Source organism: Exophiala mesophila (assembly GCF_000836275.1).
Source record: "Exophiala mesophila strain CBS 40295 unplaced genomic scaffold supercont1.2, whole genome shotgun sequence".
Classification (NCBI taxonomy): Eukaryota; Fungi; Ascomycota; class Eurotiomycetes; order Chaetothyriales; family Herpotrichiellaceae; genus Exophiala; species Exophiala mesophila.
In genome coordinates, this window is record NW_015622505.1 from 2,986,642 (window position 1) to 3,007,006 (window position 20,365).

Genomic DNA, 20,365 nt, shown 5'->3' on the forward strand with positions numbered 1-20,365 from the left:
GGGGGTTGCGGGCATGAGATGAGATGAGATTTACAGATGGCGAGATGGCGAGATGGCGCCTGCAGTCGGAAAATTTGTGGGCAAGAGGGCAGTCACAGTCCAGGCACACAAGGGCAGGTGCGACTCCGCATGACCAGGCATGGCGATAGGGAAGGTGGGGCGGGCGAAGAAACTTTCATGCAGCGCAGGCGTCGACTCACTTCATCTTCCGGAATCTTTCGTCTTTTGGATTTGATCTCGTTCTCGTCATGTCGCTCTACAACCACCGCGTTGCATGCCTCATGCATTCTGATCTTCTTGCCTTGGACGCTGCATGACCTCTCTCTTGTTTGACGGTCATCCCACGGCCTGAACCTGACCACATTCACTACCGACTCACCATCTCCACTCATCTCGAAAAATCTTTGTCTTCGACCTACCACCTTCAAACCCCTCCCTCCTCAGTTCACCATGGTCCGTAATATCGTTGTCCTCGGGGGCTCTTCCCATCCTGCCCTCACCGAGACAATCTGTGATGTCTTGGGCATTCAACAAGGTTCTGCTTTGTTCTCAAAATTCGCCGTGGGCGAGACTCGTGTCGAAATCGGCGAGTCCGTCCGCGGCAAGGATGTCTACATAATCCAGTCAGGCGGAGGCAAGGTCAATGACCATTTCGTCGAACTTCTCATCGCCATCTCAGCCTGCAAGACTGCCTCGGCCAAAAAAGTTACTGCCATCCTACCCTTGTTCCCATATTCTCGGCAATCGGATATCCCCTACAACAAGACCGGCGCCCCACTCATCAAGGCCTCGAGCCAGTCCACCAAACACGATCAAGGCTACACCTTCGACAGCACCCCTCCTACCCCCCATCCAGAAAAGCACGAAAGTCCCGGCCTGGCCAACGGTCACCAACTTCACAAGGCTGCTTCCCGGACTGACCTCGATGCAGTCGAGAGCAGTCCAGCCCACCAAGCTCGTTTCAGCCATTATCGCGATTCCAGTTCCCAGTCGAGCACAAAGTCGGAATACTTTGCAGGTGCTGCTCGGAAACGTACCAACTCCACTGCTTCGACAAATGGCGTCGCCAATCACGATTTTGCTGTTCAACAATCTCCCAAGTTCGAAGCTGCTCCTGATACCTTCAAACCACGCCCTGGATACAAGCAGTGGGTCGCTCAAGCCGGTACTCTGGTCGCTGACCTTCTCACCTGTGCCGGTGCCGATCATGTCATCACTATGGACTTGCACGATCCACAGTACCAAGGCTTCTTCGACATTCCCGTCGATAATCTCTACGGTCGACCCCTGTTGAAGAAATACATCCAGCAACATATTCCCGACTATAGAAATGGAATTGTCGTCAGCCCTGATGCGGGCGGCGCCAAACGAGCCACCGCCATTGCTGATTCATTGGGCATGGACTTTGCCTTGATTCACAAAGAACGTCGCCCCACCAAAATCACTGATCGCCAGAACGCCACCATGATGCTGGTCGGCGATGTCTCTGGCAAAATCGCTATCCTCATTGATGATCTCGCAGATACCAGCAACACCATCACTCGCGCCGCTAAATTGCTCAAGAAAGAAGGGGCAAGCAAAGTCTACGCCCTCGTTACCCATGGTGTCTTGAGTGGTGATGCTATCGATAGGATCAACGCCAGTGCGTTGGACAAGGTCATTGTTACAAACACCGTCGATCAATCTGAACATCGTAAGAGATGTCCCAAGTTGGAGGTGCTCGAAGTCGGTCACGTGTTTGCTGAGGTGAGTGGCGGCAAATTATCCACACCCTCCCTCTGCCATTCTAACATTATTGATTCCAGGCTATCCGACGAGTTCACTACGGAGAGAGCATTAGCGTCTTGTTCCAGTATGATTAGGTGACACCGCTGGGAGAAGACGTTAGCCAAGCCCCTGGAGTTTCTGGTTAGCCGACTTGCTCGAGCTCTAATGGGTGGATGTCTGCATCTTTCTTTATTACTCCAAGTTGTGGTTCTATATTAACTATGACTGCGCTGCCCCAACCTGTCGCGCCTTGGCTAGAGGATGACACAAATTGGAGGACAAATGGAGCGCTGACGGAGTTGGAAATGCAGTCTTACTTTTGCTGCATGTACATTTTCTGTGCAAGATAAACCACGCACACATACCAAAAACACGCATAAAATAGAAGCACCTTGAACCAAGTGCTGGAGAGGGCTTCCATTGGGGTAGCATCAAGGCGGAAGGATGGGAGGTTTGACGAGAGTCGCTCTGCTTTGCTTTGCGCTTTCAAGTCAGACAGTGCCGTCCCAATTCCAATTGCCATAGCCGCGAGGCCAGCAGCGACAACACAAGAGATTTGGGCTTGATTCGGGTTAGTACTGGTTGTGATGTTTATCTCGACAACACCATGGATTTTTGGGATTCTAGAGCTAGATAGGCCGTGAGCACTGGGTACAGTGATGAGAAGTTGAAGCTACAGCAATTTCTCTAGAGAATAATAGATGATCAAACAATCAAGACTTGCGAGGTATACTGAGTCTCTATGAGATATTAGAAGCGTCTCTCTTCTTCACCTTTGTTCTCATCAATTGCAATCACCAATTCCTAGGACCAAGCAAGTCTACAGAGAACGAACAAGTACATCACAAAATGTGAATGAATCCAGGCATGCATACTATTGACATCTTTGCTACCACACAATGGTATTGATACCTAGAACTTGGGTCTCGCGGCTTACGACCTGACGTGACGTGACCTTGATCTGATCCTGATCTTGATCTTGATATCACTTGTGAATCCTTCATCCTTCCATCATTATCACTCGCACACACAAAATCACTCGTCAAGACAAACCCAACCCATCACAACCCAACCAACACCCAGTCCAGTATCTCACAAATCAATAGACTGAATCACTCAATCAATCAATCATACTGATACATATCCGCCACCGGCAAATCTGCTTGAGGAATCCTCTTATTCACAGCCACACCATCCACGGTATCATACCACCAAGCCAACGCAGCCGAATACTCGTGAGCCAGATTCGTGGTCGCGGGTACCTCATGCTCTGTGATGTGCAAGTCCACCGTCGCGGGCAAATATTTTCGACAGGCTGCTTTTCTGCGTGTGAGTAACAGTCTCTGCTCGACTGTGTTGTGATCGAGTTTCGGTCGGATTTTTCTTGTCCGTGAGCCTCGTTTGGTGTTGTTGCGTCCGGGTTTGCTTAATGATGAAGATGAGGATGAGGATTGGAATAGGTTTTTGCGACGGTGAATCGTGTCAAGGAGTTCGCTTGATGGCGACGACGATGGTGAGATTGACACTGGTGTTGGTGGTCGACAGAATTTGACGACTTCGAGATTCGTAGCTGTTCCTGCGGCCTTCTTATATGCTCTGGTCAATGCCGCGTCCTTGGATCCTTTGGCGACGTAGCCGTGATTCACGAAGCTTCCGACTTTGCCAGTGTCCCAGACATCTTGCAGGACGATATCCCGAAGGTGGCCGGGGATGGGACATTGGTCGATACATGGTGTCTCAAGGGGGTTGATGGGGGAAGGAGTGATGTTCGCTTCAGCAGCAGTCTTAGTGTTGACAGATGGTTTGGAGAGCGGTGTGGAGATGGTGGAGTGGTTGAAAGCAGCTGTGTTGACCGTGATCTTGACCTTGTCGGGCTTTGGTTTGGTTTGGCTCACAGCAGTCTTGCACCGACACTCTGGACGATTGCATGTTTTGGGAATGAGGCCAGAAATGAGGCCACCATCGACATTTGCTTGGCAAGGCTGTGGGTTGCTGACTGTCTGCTTGGATCGCTGAGGGAATGACCAGGGGACAGGTGGGTAGGGTTCTGGCTTTTGGATCTCTGAGGCCGGCCGAGCTGGGCTCAAGGATTGGGATACCCATGATACTTGCCTTGATGGTGCAGATATCGACAGCGATTGTCCCGCCTTAACCTCAGATTGGCGTGTCATTTTGTACTTCCGATCTCTTACTCTGATCGAATGTTTGATAAGTAATGCGGGGCAGACTGCGAAGACAGACCAGTTTCGTTCACGGGATGGGACTGGGAATGACGCGTACTCGTATGGAAGATGTACTTGGAAGTAGGAATGTGTCTGGTACTTGCAATGAAGATATCGATGAGATCGATGACATGGATAAGAGTTGTCGAAGTGGAAGACGATACTGTGAGGGTGAGAGTCAATGGAAAATGAAAGAGAGAATTCATGCAGTAGTAATTATGTCCAGGGATAAGAAGAGAAAGGGAAGGTGTCGGCCACTCTGATGTTTATGCCACACCGCGTTTTGCATTCACGTGTTCAACATCAGACATCCTCACGCTGGCTGCAGCAACAGTGTTGGACAGTGTTGAACAGTGAAGAGACATGGTGAAGACTGAGGTTTTGAACATCTTGGCTGAGCCATGCTCAATTCGTCGGTGGTTGTACATCCGTAGATCAATATATCTGATAACTCTCACAGGAGCCTCTAACAAACGCCGGTGCGCTATCCCTTATTAAACAATGTTGGCTGGTTCAAAACACACTGATGTAGTTTCCTATCCTTTCTTTCTGGTTTTGAGCAATGCACTCGGCGATCCAAGTAATGTTGCGGATTTCCTGTTTCTGGTCAGTATGTGGTTGCCAACACTATCAGCAGCAGTAATGCTTACCTGTTCCCGCAATTTGACCCAAGCGTAGATGATGGCATGTGTAAACTGATTGGTAAAGACCAGTTTGGACAACTCCATCTCTTTCTGGTAGAAAAGATCCTCGAGCGATTTCGCCTCAGTCCCAAGTCCACCAGACTGATTGCCAGCCCCAATTCCGCCCTGATTGAAACCGACTTCATCAAAAAATCGTTTGTAGTCGCCGACACCACTCACGGCCAGTGCTACACCTTCCAAATCCTCCGCTCTCGACAACATCAGCATACCCTCGGGGTACAGTTTGCCAATGTCAGGATACAGCTTCCTCCGTTGGTCCTTGGAGAGTTCTGTCCCGAATGAGTTGATGGTAATGTTGATGGCTCGTCGATCGGCTTCAAAGTCAAGGATCTCGGACATGATTTGTCCAGTGGTAGTCAGAGACATCTCGGGGTCGTTGTTGACAAAGTGATAGAAATCCTCCAGATAATTCTTGTATAGCGTGTTTCGAACGATTTCAATGTTGAGCTCGTCCAAGTCTTGGTGGCTGAGGCTGCCCTTGAAATAGGGGGCCAGTGGTGTTTCGATCAGAACTGAATTGTACAGTTCCTCGATATTGGTGGCGACTGTCAGAACAGGAAGTGTTTCAAACCATCCCAACGGATGACATCTGTCGAGCAACTCCTTTGTATCTCGCTCATGTAGTGTGCCTGTGATTAACAATGCCACATTGTCGATCATGTAGGAGTAGGTCAGGTAGTCCATAAACTTGTGTAACGATCCTGTCGCCTGACCTTGCAAATACCTAAAGTCGGCGACGAGTTTCTCGGTGGTTTTGGCAGCAAGGGCCGATGTAGAAGGGTTCGGAGGGAGAGTCGACAATGTCTCGCCATAGGCAGGGCCCAGTTGCAACTTGACATCATCGATAGACTCGCATTGAGTGAGCTGAAGATGTCAATAAGAAGTCAGTAGGAGGAGTGGGATTGACAAACATTGCTGTAATTTGTAGAGGTCAAGAGTGAGTTGCGATACCCTCGAACAATACCCTCCAGATAGCCGCCATTGACGTTGAACAGAAGGCCTGCAAGTTCTAAAGTCAGACAAGTCAAAAAGAATAGAACTGATTCACCCACCTTCCATTGTGGTCGACAACTGCAAAGCCCTGGACCAGTATGGAAGACAGCTCTATGAAGGGAGCCTTGGATGAGGGCAGGTCCTAGTCGGGAGCTCGTTTCGTGCGTAGGCAAACTATCAGGGAGCTGAAGAAAGAGTGGCACAAGCTAGAACTCAGGAGACCGGCGAATCGAGAGGACAGGAACGAAGGTGGACCGAGAGAGGAGAGGATATTGAAGTGTATGGTAGTTGGTGATGGTATCTGATTGATAGATGGGGATGCAGTTGGAGACAGAATAAGGAAGCTGAAGTGGCTGCTTCACTACTACGGCCACTTAACCAAGCTAATTGTGTCTAGCGCGCTTTTATCATCGTTTAACAGCGCTATCACATATAGCGCCTTGGCCTAAAATACTTCTTGGCAACTGCGGGCCCGAAATTTGTTCCAGCTTCAATTTTTTGGAGAGTCGTCCATCAACTTCTACTTGAACAAACTTCTTGCAGATGGGCGCAACACCAGCATAATTAGACCCTCACACTTCATATCTTCACTCGGCAGTATAACCATATCTAACATCTCTTACTGCGCGCTCTTGCGCCTCCGCTGTCAACATGACACTCCTCATTCTCACCGAAACCTCTGCTGGTTACGCTCTGCTCAAGGCCAAAGACAAGAAACTGCTCAAGCGGGATGATCTGGTCGCCGAACTCACTGGTGTTGAGAAGGTCACTTCTCAACTCAAACTGAAAGAATTCCAGAAATTCGACAGTGCTGCCGCCGCGTTGGAAGAGGCTGCCGCCATCGTGGAGGGCAAAATCACACCCAAGCTTGCGTCTCTACTCGACTCCCTGAAAGACGAGAAGAAATTGTCTTTGGCAGTTGCAGACCCAAAGCTAGGCAATGCCATTGGCAAACTCCCAGGCCTTGACATCAAGGCTATTGCCGACTCGACGACCGCCGACCTCTACCGCGCTGTTCGCGAACACCTCCCCTCCCTGATTCCCGGCCTATTACCCGAAGACGTCAAGACCATGTCTCTAGGTCTCTCCCACTCACTCGCACGCCACAAACTCAAGTTTTCTCCCGACAAGATCGATGTCATGATTGTCCAAGCCATTGGTCTTTTGGATGATCTGGACAAGGAGCTCAACACATATGCCATGAGAGTCAAGGAATGGTATGGTTGGCATTTCCCGGAAATGGCCAAGATCCTCAATGACAACCTCGCATATGCCAAAGTGGTGCTCAAAATGGGGATGCGGACAAATTGGGAACAAAGTGATTTGGCAGAGATCCTTCCTGAGGAGATTGAGGCTGCGGTCAAGGCTGCAGCGGATCGTTCAATGGGAACGGAAATCACAGAGGAAGATCTCGAGAATATCCAGAGCCTGGCAGACCAGGTCGTCCAGTTCACCGAGTATCGAACCCAACTAGCAAGCTATCTGTCCGCCCGGATGTCTGCCATCGCGCCCAACTTGACAGCGCTTGTGGGTGAGCTGGTGGGAGCTCGGCTTATTGCTCATGCTGGTAGCTTGATGAACCTCTCCAAGAGCCCCGCCAGTACCATCCAAATTCTCGGCGCGGAAAAGGCGCTTTTCCGAGCCCTCAAGACAAAACATGATACCCCAAAGTACGGTCTGTTGTACCACGCCTCACTGATCGGACAGGCGACCGGCAAGAACAAGGGCAAGATGGCCCGCATCCTTGCCGCTAAAGCGGCCTTGGGTCTCAGAGTGGACGCTTTGCATGACTGGGGCGCGGACGAGGCGAACATTCCCGAAGACGAAAAAGCTGCTCTTGGCTTGGAAGCAAGAAACAATCTGGAACGCAAACTTGCTGCAATCGAAGGCAAGCCGTTGAAGCCTCGTGGTGTTGGGATAGCACCAAATGGAGTAGCCGCAACACCACAACCCAAGAAATGGGAGATCAAGGAGGCGCGGAAATACAACCCTGATGCAGACGGTCTAGCTGGAGACGAAGCGCCTGCCAAGAAGGAGAAGAAATCCAAAAAGCAGCTGATCGAAGAGGTCAAGGCGGACGATGCCGAAGAAAGCGATGCCGAGTCTGAGGAAGGAGAGTCACAGCCCGACGAACCAATCGACTCAGATGAAGCGGCGGCTATTGTTCCCGCCAGCGTGAACGGCGTCAATGGAACATCTGACAAGTCGTCATCAAAGAAAAAGTCCAAGGACTCGAAGAAAGCTAGCGGGGAGAAGCGAAGTGTAGAAGAGCTTGCCAAACTGGCTGGACTGAGCGTGGAGCGATACAACCGTAAACTCGAGCGCGGGGAGATTGAATTCAGCAAAGATGGCATTCCGTCGTCCATTTCCAAGAAGGATATCAAGAAGGCCAAGAAGGCTGCCGCAAAGGCTGCGTCGGCCCAGTCCAATGGCGAGCAAGATGGGACCAAGAAGCGGAAGAGAAGCGAGGAGGACGGGGAGACAGCAAAGGCAGACAAGAAGAAGAAGCGGAAAGAAAAGGCATGAGCATGAGACGATGGATCAGCCGTCTATGTTGTCTATGTTAAATGCCATGTTCTGGAGTTTCTGAATGTATCTGCATGGCGTCGGCGGACGGAGTTACTGGGTGGTTCTCGGTCGAGGAGCAAAATGTATCAATCCAAGTCTACCCACCAGGCGGGAGGGGTGGAGGTTGAGATGGTCAGATGGACGGTCGATGAAGGCCGAACAAGTGTCACATTGTATTGAGACCTGCACATGAAAAGGATACAAATCCTAGCTGATGGATAGTAATTGATGCCGTTGGCCTGATTTGAGACTGGAGGACAGTTGAGTGAGAGGCGATGACGACGACGACGACGATGTGAAGCACGTGATAATTGAATCTCCTAGTCACTCTTTACCGCCTCCAAATCGGGCAAGTGTGAGGAGACTTCTGTGGAAACTGCGACTGGATTCTGCCACCAGGAAATTTATTATGAGAACCAGATGTGATACCTTTCACAACCACTGGTATTAACCACACCAATGCCATGATGAGAGGGTGAAGTTTACCAAGTTCCTGTGTCTGTTGAGGCGGTAGAATGCTCTTCCAACTACGCATTACATTACTCGGTGTCTCGCGCCCGACTCATTCTCGGTCCATGTCCTGATCTCTTGCTTCCTCTTCCAACCCCACCACTCCCATGAAAATCCTCGATCCCCAGTCGGCTGTCCTGTCGACGCTAGAGGTTCACCAGTTCCTCAAAGAGAACCCTCCTCGGCCGCGCGCCAAGAAGGTGGGGAGCTACCTAGCTGTCGACCTGAAGAATTATGTCAACATTCGACAAGATGTAAGTGAAACATCTGTGGTCGTCTGGTCGCAGGCTGGATTCGAGGCTTATTTCTGATGCCTTTGCTAGTTAGCAAGATATTTAGACACCACTGTTCCCTATGTGGCAGATCAGACCTCTCCTGATGTCTTTATCAAAGATGTCGTCCCCAAGCTGCGCCGCCTGGGCCTGACTAAGCCTGAAGCCCTGATGCTCGTCAATCTGGGTATTGGCACCCCCAAAAGCCTCCTCCCCCAAGGTTCCGCGCCCGGTGAAGATGCCGAGACTGAGGCTGTCAATGGTGGTGATGCTGAAAACCTTACAAATGAGGAGCCGGTTGATGAAGAGATGGAGGATGCAGATCCACACTCGTCTTATGATCGTCAACTCGTCCCCATTCTCGTGGAGGAATTCGACGAAAGGTTTCCTGGGGACCAGAGTGAACAGACGGTTGAAGAAATCTTGAACACTATTAGGGAGAGTTATGACCAAGCAATGGCGTCTACAACAACACGCAATGGCTCTGGCACAAATGGTACATAGGTATTGAAGGGAGGTGCCCTGCTTGTACAGCTGCATAGCCTAGGATAGGTATGATTGATGCAATTGCAATCTCTTCTTGATCATGGCAATGATTGCGTTGATTGAGAACGGGTAGTGATCATATTGATTGTCTTGACGACAATTGGGGCTGATGAGCAACTTCCTTCAAACGTCTACACAAGTCCAAATAATCATCGGGGAAAGGGATAGTGTAGAACGATAAACTCGGTGTCGTGCAGTTTGCATATTCAAAACATAAACATTCACCGTTCAACACGTGTTGCAATCAGCGGCAGCTAGCATCACATTGCCCTACTTAGACAGTCTAGCTATTTCACTAGAGGGAAGAAATAGAGACTCCTCAGCCCCCAACAGGAAGAATCCTTCAGTGCCATGATAATCCTTCCACTACTTACTCTATTCATTTATTAAGCCGGTGTGTCAGAATGTCATGCCCACTTGGACCCTTGATCACCATAATTTGATCCTTCGCCATGGGAGAACAATCCTTCGTCCTTTGGCTGTCTCTGGATCTGAGACCAAGCCGCTCAAACAGCCATGTCTATGGCTTCTCGTGTTGACAGCAGTCACGAAATACCTGGCCCCTAGCCCTGATCCTCCCTATAGGATCAGATCCCATATTAGGGGCTGAAGTTTGGTAGCACATTGTCGCAGATGCCAGCAGCCCAGCCTGATTGAACACGAGATTACGACACACGCCAATCACTCATCTCCTCGTTGTTCTGACAAAGGGAGTACCTATGTACTTGCACACACACATGCATCTTTGAACGAAGAAGCATGGCCGTAAATTCCACCTTGACATATGCAATCAACCTCAGATCCCCACTCGATTTATTTATGGATACACATACGCAACTATGTTTTTTGAAGAGTCATGAGAGTCTAAAAGACAAGAGCACAGCAATGCTACAGCTTCAGGATGCTCAGGGACGGGGCCAGGGATCAGGATAGCGTTCGTGTAGCGATTTCATCGAACGCCTTACGGGGCAGGAGGAGCACAGGCGAGTCCACTGAATGCTCCTTCCCAATCAGAGAAACCCCGCTTCAGCCTCAGGCAGGGGGAAGGAGCCACCAACTGGCCCCAGCAGGCATGGCAGGCACGGAGGCACGGCAGGGCTCGGTTGCATGGATGGCAACTGCCCCGTCGACCATCATCCACACCACCATCATCACAACTATCGAATCCATCCGCTCTTCCTCTATTCCTGTCCATGCGACGCGACGCTCTGTCACTCGCCATGCCTCGACTCTCTCAAAGCTTTTTCTTCCTCAGCTGGACCTCTAACCACTGCTCTATCGACTCAAGGTTTCGGATCGTCCAGGGTTCATTCCCCATCCAGGCTCGCTCCATGCCCTGATCACCCTGCCCCATAATAGAAGGTCTCCACTGTCACTTTTTCTGGGGCCTCGTCCCTTGATATATCAATCATGAGCCAGTCTGCCAGAGGCCTTGGGCCTCATCAACCTCTATTCCATACGTTCTTTTTCTTCTCTTCCGACAGGGCCCACTCCAGATCGACATCGCCTTTTCTTTCATCGCTGTCACGAACCTTGCTCTGTTTCCTTTTCTCCTTCTCATCGCCTTCACGGAGCCTTTTCACACATATACACAACAATGGCTCAACCAAATGAAAAGACGTACAACGGCGCTGACGCTCCTATGCAGCAACCGATGGGCGCTCCCCACCAGCACAACGGTGGAGCCGCTGCTGTAGCATATCCACAGAACCACAACCATGGTTCCCGCGGCGCCAACGGTGCATGGTCTTTCGGTCTTTTTGACTGCTTCTCGCCCTTTGGAACATGTACGTGACCACCAAAAAGATTTTCTGGATACGCTTGCATAGATGACTAAACTCCACTCCAGGCTGTCTTTCATGCTGGTGCCCATGTATTCTCTATGGCAAGAATCAAGACATCGAACGTGGTGACCCCGACTCCAGCGGCTGCAATGGCTCGGTATGGTTTTATTTCTCGATTCATCACCTTCAGTTTCATCTGACAGACTTACTTTCAGTGCCTTGCCTGGTATTGTCTTTCGTGCTTTGGCGTCTCATGCATCCTCCAATGCATCAACCGAACGTCGCTCCGAGAAAAGTACGGCATCGAGGGTGGCAGCTGCGGCGATTTCTGCACCTCGTGCTGCTGCACTTGCTGCGCCTTGATCCAGGAGAACAAAGAGGTCAAGGTCAGAACGACTGGGATCGACCCCACCACAGAAAAGCCCTATGCCAGCCCGAGCCAGATGGCTTATCCTTGAGTACTGGGAAGCTTCTACGAGGTGCGGTGGAGAGGTTGACGAGGGATTGTGCAATACGCACGATGTTCCCTTTTAGCTGTTTATGCCAGAAAGCAACCTCCTTCACATTGTTTTCTGATACCCAGCGGAGTGCATGCTTGTGGCCTAGGATGAAATTGAATTCCTTTGGGTCTTACACTTTTCTTCAGTCTGCCTGTTGTCTTTCATCCTTATCGCCTTGTGTGTTATTGCTGTGTTGAACAGATCCGAGGCACCTACTTCATGCGCACCAACGTTGAAGGGCATTGTTGACCCTGGGCCTCACGATCTGGCCGGACCAAATGTGAAGAGATGTCGTGTGTCTGAGTCGCCGAGACCAGCCATGTCTATTTATCTACATCCAGATGTGGTTGTATCTCACCCTGGCTGCGCGATTTTGACTTGGTCGGTCTATTCTAAGATCTCTGCGCCTGCGTCATGTTGCTTTTCGTTCCTCGTCTCTTTGTCTTTTTCAACTCACGTCAGATTTCACTAGCTTTCTTACCACCAGGCCAGGCTTTGCAATCATCTTGACCTTTATCCACAGCTACGCTCGAAGACTGACCAGTGCCTCATCAAGACCTACTCCAAAACTAAGAACTCTTTCCTCGAGCCTGAATTGGAGAGCAAGGCTGGCATAGCCAGGGGCGGGACGGTTCCAGCACGTGTCTCTCATGACACTTGTGCTTGAAACAAAGATGACTGGTGGTCTGCTACTCCAGACAAGAGAAAGACCACGTGAATACACAGCTGGGTTGAACACGTCCCAGACTGACTGGTCACTGATCACTGGTCACTGGCCATCCGTTAGCACATGGAAAGAACTCTTCAAAGTGCATTCACGCCGCCAGCCGCCAACTCACTCGCCGCTTATGAGAAGGTCTCCATTTGATTCAGCTTGATCTTCACTGTTTTCAACCTCCTCAACAGCTTAGCGTCCGATATTACGCCTATTAGCCGATCAGAGAGCCTCATATCGCATGCTTTTGGCATGTCAGTGAAGCATGAATGATCTGATTCACCTGTTTCAGCTTCTTGATCTTCATGTCTTGAGACTCCTATGACTCTTGCAAGTCTTTCATTCACTACTCTTGCACGTGCGCTATACTATATATATCTTGTTTCTCACTCGATCTTCTTCTTGTTTTCCTCTCTCTCTCTCTCTCCAGTTTGACAGCTTCTCTTCAGGACAACAAGATTATCAGCTTCTTTTCGATCTACACTCGCGACTTAGTCGTCCTTCGCCTTGAGCTTGCTCATAATCTCTGTCTTCAGCTTCATCTTCTTTCCTCTTTGCCGCGACCTCAGAAGAGCAAGACCTCTTCTCACGACCCCGCGCTACCACAACACCGATTCCTCCCTCTCCCTCACAATGGTCATTGGCAAAATTGCTCCCGTTGGCCCACCCCACGTCCCTCACGGCACATCAATTGTCAAGATCTTTGTGGGGCCCGGAAAGAAAGAATTGGCAATGCACAAAGATCTGCTCTGCGCCGCCTCCAAATACTTCAATGCCGCGTTCAATCACGGCTTCGCGGAAGGTGAAGACGGCGTGCTCAATCTTCCGGATGAAGAGCCAGGCCGATTTCAGCTCTTCTACGACTGGCTTTACACTGGCCGGGTGGTCGAGGGACCATCAATGTACATGACAGAAGACACACAACTGTACAGTGATGAATTCTGGCTCGAGATCTACGACATGGCAGACCGTTTGATGGTCCCATCCTTGGGAGAGGTGGCATTGCTTCGATTGAGAGCGTTGTTCTCAGACGAAATCCCACTGGTGCCCAGCCGCAAATTCATTGCTGCGGTTTTCGAGCGGGAAAGCGAGTCCTTGACCTTGTTGGAAAAGTTCCTTGTCCACCATGTCTACTTCTGGGCTTACCGGTCCCATGGGGTTACGGACTGGTCCGAAGTCGCAGCTTCCAATGATCGCTTCGGTCGGCTCATAGGTCAGACTTTCCTCTCCAGGCTGAGTAACCCTACCGACTGTGACGTCCACCCCTGTGAGATCTGGAAACACCATGTCGTGGTGGAGACTTGCGATGAACTGCAAGCTAAAGCAGGGAACAAGAAGCCAGTTCAAGGCAAATTGCTCAGTACGTATGCCTTGAGATAGGCTCTTTTGTGAACGCCAGTCGCTAACCAGTGGTGTGATGAATAGAACGAGCCTTTTGAGCAGGTTATTGCATGGTCTTTTGCCCAATTCCGTCCTGGCAGTGGTCATCAGAGGATCAAAGAATGAGGTTTTGGTTACGACGGCTGGTTGGAAGGAGCTATGCAAGTGACGGCAGAAGCCTGTGAAATGGGAGGATACCGGCCCTGCAATTAGATAGACATTGACTCTCTCTCTCTCTCTCTCTCGCTCATGGTGAGATGAGTTTAGCTGGATAGCAAAGAATCATCACGGCTTTTACATTTTCTTTCCAGCGTAATTCTTGTCTTTCAAGGGTAGTTTTCTTTCGAGGGAGGGCATTTTTCTTACGATGGAAAGTAGGTACTTTTCTTACATTCAAGGGTGATTTTCTTACGAGGCAGAGTACTTTTCTTACATTCGAGGGTAACTTCTTTTCAGTGGTAGGTTATTTCTTTCACGGTCATCTGTGACGATGAGCATGATGGTAGCAAAGAAATGCAAGAATTGGTACGTAGGATTGAATTCAGTCTTGGCTACAACTCCTCGGGCAGATAGGCAACCTGAAGTTGAAAATACGGAACTTGGAGTCACTTTGTTACATCTTCGTAGTTCGCAATTGGTAAACGGAGTCACTTTATTATATTCTCACAGTCCGCACTTTAAGAACAACTCCTTAGGCAGATATGTCAACACGAAGTTGATATACGGAACTTGAATACTTTGCTATATCCTTGTAGTCCGTAATCGGAGACAGGGCTGCACCAGACTAGAATAGGACTAGTCGAGTGGATATCTTCAATCAAGGCAGGTGCCCCTCCGTTGTCCTCAATTGCGCTCCTGCCGTATCAGTCGGTAGGTGACACACAAGGAAGGCGCCTTATCACGTTATCTACTCCTTCCACTTGATTGATCTTGACTCCCACTTCACAACATCTCACATCAACTTCACCTCAACCTGACCTCAACCGCCTCCCTCCACCACAACAACTCAACCTGTAACATCCCCTTGCTCTTCACACTACTTCCTCCTCTCATCCGATACCTCATCATGGGGAATTCACAGTCTACAACCTCGTCCCGAGATCCAGCCGTCGAGAAGCTCCTCGTCCAGCAACTCCAGAATCTCCGCACTCGAGACACCATCCGCCAGCATCAAGTCGACCATGAAGAATACATCCACGTTGACACAGAAAAAGGAATTCCTCACACTTATTCCACCGACCCAACCTTGTCCATCGATGCTGCAAATGCATGGCAGAAAGAGTTGCTCCATGATCCCAAGAACCGCTTCGCTCTCAATGCTCTACTCTCCAATGATGTCCGCTCCGTCGTAGCCAACAAGGTCGCAACCCTGCCAGATACTCAGACATTCAACATTCAGATCCCATTTGAAGGGTCTCCAGTCACCAATCAACGTTCATCCGGAAGATGTTGGTTGTTTGCAACCACCAATGTCCTCCGCGTCCCCATCATGAAGAAATACAACCTCAAAGAGTTTGAATTGAGTCAGGCATATCTATTCTTCTGGGACAAGCTGGAGAAAGCAAACTGGTTCTTGGAGCAGGTCATTGACACTGCTGATCAAGATCTGGATAGTCGTCTGATCCAAGAACTTCTGGGTGCTCCCGTAAACGATGGTGGGCAGTGGGACATGGCCGCCAACTTGGTCGAGAAATATGGACTGGCAAGTACCCCTTGACCTCTCCAACTTCACCATCTAATCTTTTACAGGTCCCTCAAAAGCTCTACCCCGACTCCTTCAATGCCCAAAACTCAGGAGTCCTGAACAATATCCTCACCACAAAACTCCGAGAAGATGCCCTCACCCTCCGTTCCCTCGTCACCAAACCCAACATCAAAAAATCCTCCATCATCGCCACAAAGACCAAATTCATCCAAGAAGTCCACCTCATCCTCACCCTTCTCCTCGGCCCACCTCCCAAGACGGATGAACAATTCACCTGGGAATTTTACGATGCTACCAACAAATATCACAAATTTTCAAAGACCCCTCTCGAACTGGCCAAGGACATTTCCACCCCGTCCGTCGTCCGCTCTCTGAATGCTGATGTCAATCAACTCTTCAGTCTTGTCAACGACCCACGAAACAAATACAACCAGCTGATGACTGTCGACCGTCTAGGCAACGTTGTAGGAGGTCGTCCCATCACCTACGTCAACGTCGACATTGCTACCATGAAGACAGCCGCCATCAACATGCTTCGCGCCGGCTTGCCCGTTTTCTTTGGCAGTGACGTTGGCAAATACTCAAACTCATCTTCGGGAATTATGGACACTGCTCTCTATGATTATAATCTTGCCTTCAACATAAGCCTTAGCATGAGCAAGTCGCAACGTCTCAAGGCCCGTGAATCTGCCATGACGCATGCCATGGTTCTCACTGCCGTCCAGGTGGAAGATGGAAAGTCAGTCCGTTGGAGAGTTCAGAATTCGTGGGGTGAAAGTGCCGGTGAGAAGGGCTTCTTCGTCATGACGGACAAATGGCTTGATGAATTTGTCTATCAAGTCGTGGTTGATCCTGGATTTGTTTCTAAGGAGATTCGCGACCTATTGAAAACGGAGCCCTTGACTCTCCCACTCTGGGATCCGATGGGTGCTTTGGCCTAACGAGCGTTTGAGGATGAGCAACGAACAGAGAAGACACTGAAATTCCTCGTCATGGAGCTGCTAACGGAGACATGCTCGCCGTCATTCACCTCTTATCATGCACTTTTACCTCCCCAATTGTGATTTGTGTTTCATAGATACCAAAGACCCGATCAAGTATTAAATGCAAGCCAGTTAAATAGTCTGTGCCAATTACCTGCAACAGACTTGGAGTAGTATTGTCATGCTGTGGACTTGTTGACCATCTTCACACCTGTGCGAAGTGTACAACGCCCTGGGTTCATAGTCACAGTAAAACCCATGATCAAGCCTGTTCCTTATGACTCGGATTCAAAGAAATCAAAAATAGCATCTCTGGTCAACTGGGCAATTTTCAAGATCTCCTCCCTGGTCGCTGTGAAAGCCGGAGCCAACAGTACATGGTCGCCTAACACACCATCTACGCTGCCACTGCCGGGATACAACGAGATGCTGTACTTGGGCTGCAAAGCAAATTCATGGAGCCGTAGAGCCACATTCTGACTTCGTGGGAGGGCTGACTTGTCATGCTTGGATTGGACGAATTCAATCTGGACAAGAGAAAAAGGAATATGTTAGCACAATAACCTAGGACCAACCGAGATACGCGTATGGGATATATCTGTATTGATGAATGATGAACTTACTCCCCACATGAGACCTTTTCCACGAACATCACCGACATGAGGATGTGGGTCGAGCAGCTCATGCAATGTCTCACCCAGATAATCACCCAGTGACTTGACCTTCTCAATCAAGTTCTCTTCCCTGATGATCTTCTGTACCTCAAGCGCTGCCGCACATGAAGCCGGATATGCCTGATAGGTGTGGCCGTGAGAATATGCCCTTCAATGAAAATAATTGTCAGCTCTCGTCGAATACACTTTGTGGTGATCTGAGTTTTGCCATAAATTGAATGAAAACTTACCCTGTTCCCTTGTACAAAGCATCGACAACACGTTCATTCGCCAAAACTGCCGCGATCGGTGCATATCCAGCTCCTAGACCTTTGGCCATTGTTTGAATGTCGGGAACAACCCCTTCGGATTGCCATTCGTGTAGTGATCCACATCGTCCCATGCCGGACATGACCTCTGAGGGAGAAGGGGGTTAGTGAGAAGTTAGGGGACGGGGATAGACAGGGGAGTTTCGCATAGACTTACCATCTAGAATAAGCAACGCTCCATACTTGTCGCATACTTTCTTCATAGCCTGGAAATACCCTGGGACAGCGGGGACGGCTCCTAGAGTCTGCAGAGTGATTGAGATTGATGTCAGTACGGGAGAAGCGGAGAGACAATGAAATGCTCATTCAGAGGAAGATGGGTCTGATTACATACCGCACCGACTACAGGTTCAGCCACGAACCCAATAACAGTCTCTGGACCCAATCTCTGAAACTCGGCATCAAGTTCGTCGGCCAGAGTCTGGACATATTCAGCCTCGGTCTGACCGGGTTTCATGCCTCGATAAGCATAGCAAGCCGAGACACGACCAATGTTGGTCATGAGCATGGGTTCAAACAGCTTCCTGCGCGCCACATGTCCGCTCATGGCGAGAGAACCCCATGTGTTTCCATGGTAGGAACCCTGTCGAGCGATGAAATTGATGCGTGATGGCTGCGCTGGTGTCACTTCGAGGTAATATTGTCGTGCTAGCTTCATGGCTGCGTCCATTGCTTCCGAGCCTGAATTCGCTTGTCAGTCGAAACGTACGTCCAAATCCAAAGAGACTATAAGACTGCTCATTCAAATTTTATGGATTTCCCCCCCCTCTCTCTCTCCCACTCTGGGTATTGGATCTTAAAAACTCACCAGAAGACAAGAAATATGCCTTTGACATTTTCCCACCTGTTCCCCTAATCACCTCGTTTGCCAATTGCTCAGCAACATCTGTCCCGAAGAACATGGAGTTGACGTAGGAGAACTTGGCCGTTTGGTCAATGATAGCCTGCTGCACTCTCTGATTTCCATAGCCCAAACACGCTACCGCCGCACCACATGTTGTGTCCCAGATCTGTCGTCCATCTGAAAATGTCAAGATTTGACCTTTGGCGCTAACCACCTGTGGTGGCGGGCTGTGTAGACTGCGATGGATAAGAGCGCTGACTGCAATAGGGTGTGTGTCGTCCACGCCGTTGAGTTTTTGTTGTACCGAGGTATTTCCTTCTGCTACGACGTCTTCTTCGACAACTCCATCTACTGACGAGATGGGTTGGATCATATTTGCTGTTTTTGTCGTCGTTGTCGTTGTCGTTGTCGTCGTCGTCGTCGTCGTCGTCGTCGTCGTTGAAGATGCGCTCCTGTTGTCGGGAGAGCTAAGTTGACCTGACCTGATTGGAGAGACACGCGTTGTTCCTGTTGGGAATGGGATGTATATGGCAGGATCAGATCTTCAAAGAACACATGTTGAGAAATAAAGTATTCACCCGATCTTAATTCATTTAATTTCTTAGTGCCACAATAACTATAACTAAACTCCCCATCTTTCCATCCGCCTTGTGGCATCTAATTGCGACATACGGTTCCAGCCATCGTGAAAGTCCTTCGATATCCAATCATGGCCATATCCACTGACCGATGGTTTCGGAGATGTGAGTGTGGTGGTGTGTCATGCCATGGTGGACCAAAGACGATCGACTGCCAAGGCTCGTCGTGAATTTCCCCTGCTTTTTAGAGTCCCAGCGAGGGTCCTTATCGCATGTGCCTATTCCGTAGGCATGTGTCAAGGTACTTTAGTAGTGAATGGAATTGACTTGTGTGACTTAGTGTTTTGATTGTAAATGTAGCCTGAGATGGGCATCTGTCAACCGGACTCGTCGTGAAATTCCAGAAGATCTCGTTTGGATATCTTCATCAGATTACCTACCTTCTGCTTTATCACTCACCTACTTAGGCTCATAGTTCTGGAGTTTCCCGCTCATTGTACGAGACGTGACAGATCCTCAATCGATTCGAAGCGATGTGATCAATGTCATCTTCGATGGATGCGATGCTTCTTCTGATGTTAAATGCACACTACTGTTGGGCACCTGAGTAGAAAGCGGACCTGTCACCCTTACGAAGCGATAGGTCAGATATACGTCTCAGTGTGCATCTAAGTTGTGGGCAGTCTAGTTTCTCTACCTAGATATATGAGATACCCCAGTCAAATCCCCTTGTTACTCATTTACCCAAAACCAGTGTATGAGATAAAGTGATTCGTGGGCTATGGTGTGCTATAAGCTGTGCGATTCTCGGAGTATGTAGAGCCCATGTAGCCCCATTTCATAATGGCAAATGTGGTACTCTTTCAACCATACCGATGCCTCATCGGCTTACCCATGATCCCATCAAAAATTGCCATGTGCTCATCGTGTTTTCCTAGGCGCTTCTTGCTGACCCCAAGTCGGCCCGCAGGTACAGATGGCCTGCCGTTGCGGAGAGCATAATGCGGAGGGAGCCTTCGCGGCAGTGCCGAGTGACCCGAAGACCCGCCAATTCACCCCCATGATGCCCGTAAATTGAGCACCTGGAGTCCCTGAAAGAGCAAGCTTTGAACTGTTGTGCACGGACGGGGACTACCCGCCTTGAAAAAATGAACATTCGTCGCCGTTCCGAGACCGAAAGTCGCTCTGGCCAAAACACTTTTACTCAGCGAGACATTACGATCATCCAAACAGCTTTCAACGCTATATGAGATGATGATAAAGAATCCTCGTCTACCAGGTTGCAGGATGCCAACAACAACTTGAAGCGCAT

General features: G+C 49.6%; 9 protein-coding genes across 10 annotated transcripts; 6 read left to right on the forward strand and 3 right to left on the reverse strand.

Annotated features, from left to right (window-relative positions):
- Window positions 1-236: 236 nt before the first annotated feature.
- On the forward strand, window positions 237-2,480 carry PV10_02868 (uncharacterized protein). Its single transcript, XM_016367244.1, has 2 exons — window positions 237-1,746; window positions 1,806-2,480. Exons 1-2 carry the CDS (start codon window positions 451-453, stop codon window positions 1,860-1,862), a joined length of 1,353 nt encoding a protein of 450 aa, XP_016226762.1. The 5' UTR covers window positions 237-450; the 3' UTR covers window positions 1,863-2,480.
- A 161-nt stretch (window positions 2,481-2,641) lies between these two features.
- Window positions 2,642-3,938, reverse strand: PV10_02869 (uncharacterized protein; the record flags this gene model as incomplete). Its single annotated transcript, XM_016367245.1, has 1 exon — window positions 2,642-3,938. The coding sequence occupies one exon, from the start codon at window positions 3,936-3,938 to the stop codon at window positions 2,892-2,894; it is 1,047 nt and encodes a 348-aa protein (XP_016226763.1). The 3' UTR covers window positions 2,642-2,891.
- Window positions 3,939-4,502: 564 nt separating this feature from the next.
- Window positions 4,503-5,752, reverse strand: PV10_02870 (V-type proton ATPase subunit D; the record flags this gene model as incomplete). Its single annotated transcript, XM_016367246.1, has 4 exons — window positions 4,503-4,586; window positions 4,640-5,557; window positions 5,605-5,693; window positions 5,746-5,752. The coding sequence occupies 4 exons, from the start codon at window positions 5,750-5,752 to the stop codon at window positions 4,503-4,505; spliced, it is 1,098 nt and encodes a 365-aa protein (XP_016226764.1).
- A 453-nt stretch (window positions 5,753-6,205) lies between these two features.
- Window positions 6,206-8,504, forward strand: PV10_02871 (nucleolar protein 58). The gene has a single exon (XM_016367247.1). The coding sequence runs from the start codon at window positions 6,338-6,340 to the stop codon at window positions 8,210-8,212; it is 1,875 nt and encodes a 624-aa protein (XP_016226765.1). The 5' UTR covers window positions 6,206-6,337; the 3' UTR covers window positions 8,213-8,504.
- A 214-nt stretch (window positions 8,505-8,718) lies between these two features.
- Window positions 8,719-9,649, forward strand: PV10_02872 (uncharacterized protein). The gene is made up of 2 exons (XM_016367248.1): window positions 8,719-9,018; window positions 9,088-9,649. Exons 1-2 carry the CDS (start codon window positions 8,872-8,874, stop codon window positions 9,538-9,540), a joined length of 600 nt encoding a protein of 199 aa, XP_016226766.1. The 5' UTR covers window positions 8,719-8,871; the 3' UTR covers window positions 9,541-9,649.
- A 1,285-nt stretch (window positions 9,650-10,934) lies between these two features.
- Window positions 10,935-12,001, forward strand: PV10_02873 (uncharacterized protein). The gene is made up of 3 exons (XM_016367249.1): window positions 10,935-11,369; window positions 11,432-11,523; window positions 11,582-12,001. Exons 1-3 carry the CDS (start codon window positions 11,180-11,182, stop codon window positions 11,822-11,824), a joined length of 525 nt encoding a protein of 174 aa, XP_016226767.1. The 5' UTR covers window positions 10,935-11,179; the 3' UTR covers window positions 11,825-12,001.
- Window positions 12,002-13,214: 1,213 nt separating this feature from the next.
- On the forward strand, window positions 13,215-14,229 carry PV10_02874 (uncharacterized protein; the record flags this gene model as incomplete). Its single annotated transcript, XM_016367250.1, has 2 exons — window positions 13,215-13,941; window positions 14,007-14,229. The coding sequence occupies 2 exons, from the start codon at window positions 13,215-13,217 to the stop codon at window positions 14,018-14,020; spliced, it is 741 nt and encodes a 246-aa protein (XP_016226768.1). The 3' UTR covers window positions 14,021-14,229.
- A 654-nt stretch (window positions 14,230-14,883) lies between these two features.
- PV10_02875 (uncharacterized protein) lies at window positions 14,884-17,111 on the forward strand. The gene is made up of 2 exons (XM_016367251.1): window positions 14,884-15,663; window positions 15,711-17,111. The coding sequence occupies exons 1-2, from the start codon at window positions 15,028-15,030 to the stop codon at window positions 16,605-16,607; spliced, it is 1,533 nt and encodes a 510-aa protein (XP_016226769.1). The 5' UTR covers window positions 14,884-15,027; the 3' UTR covers window positions 16,608-17,111.
- On the reverse strand, window positions 16,653-18,906 carry PV10_02876. 2 transcript variants are annotated; one of them, XM_016367252.1, is made up of 6 exons: window positions 18,440-18,906; window positions 17,966-18,312; window positions 17,789-17,876; window positions 17,554-17,719; window positions 17,273-17,471; window positions 16,653-17,176 (listed from the first exon to the last, which is right to left on the reverse strand). In XM_016367252.1, the coding sequence occupies exons 1-6, from the start codon at window positions 18,846-18,848 to the stop codon at window positions 16,925-16,927; spliced, it is 1,461 nt and encodes a 486-aa protein (XP_016226770.1). In that variant the 5' UTR covers window positions 18,849-18,906; the 3' UTR covers window positions 16,653-16,924. The 2 variants fall into 2 exon arrangements, with proteins under 2 accessions (XP_016226770.1, XP_016226771.1); XM_016367253.1 differs by having other exon boundaries at window positions 17,966-18,906.
- Between the last annotated feature and the right edge of the window lie 1,459 nt (window positions 18,907-20,365).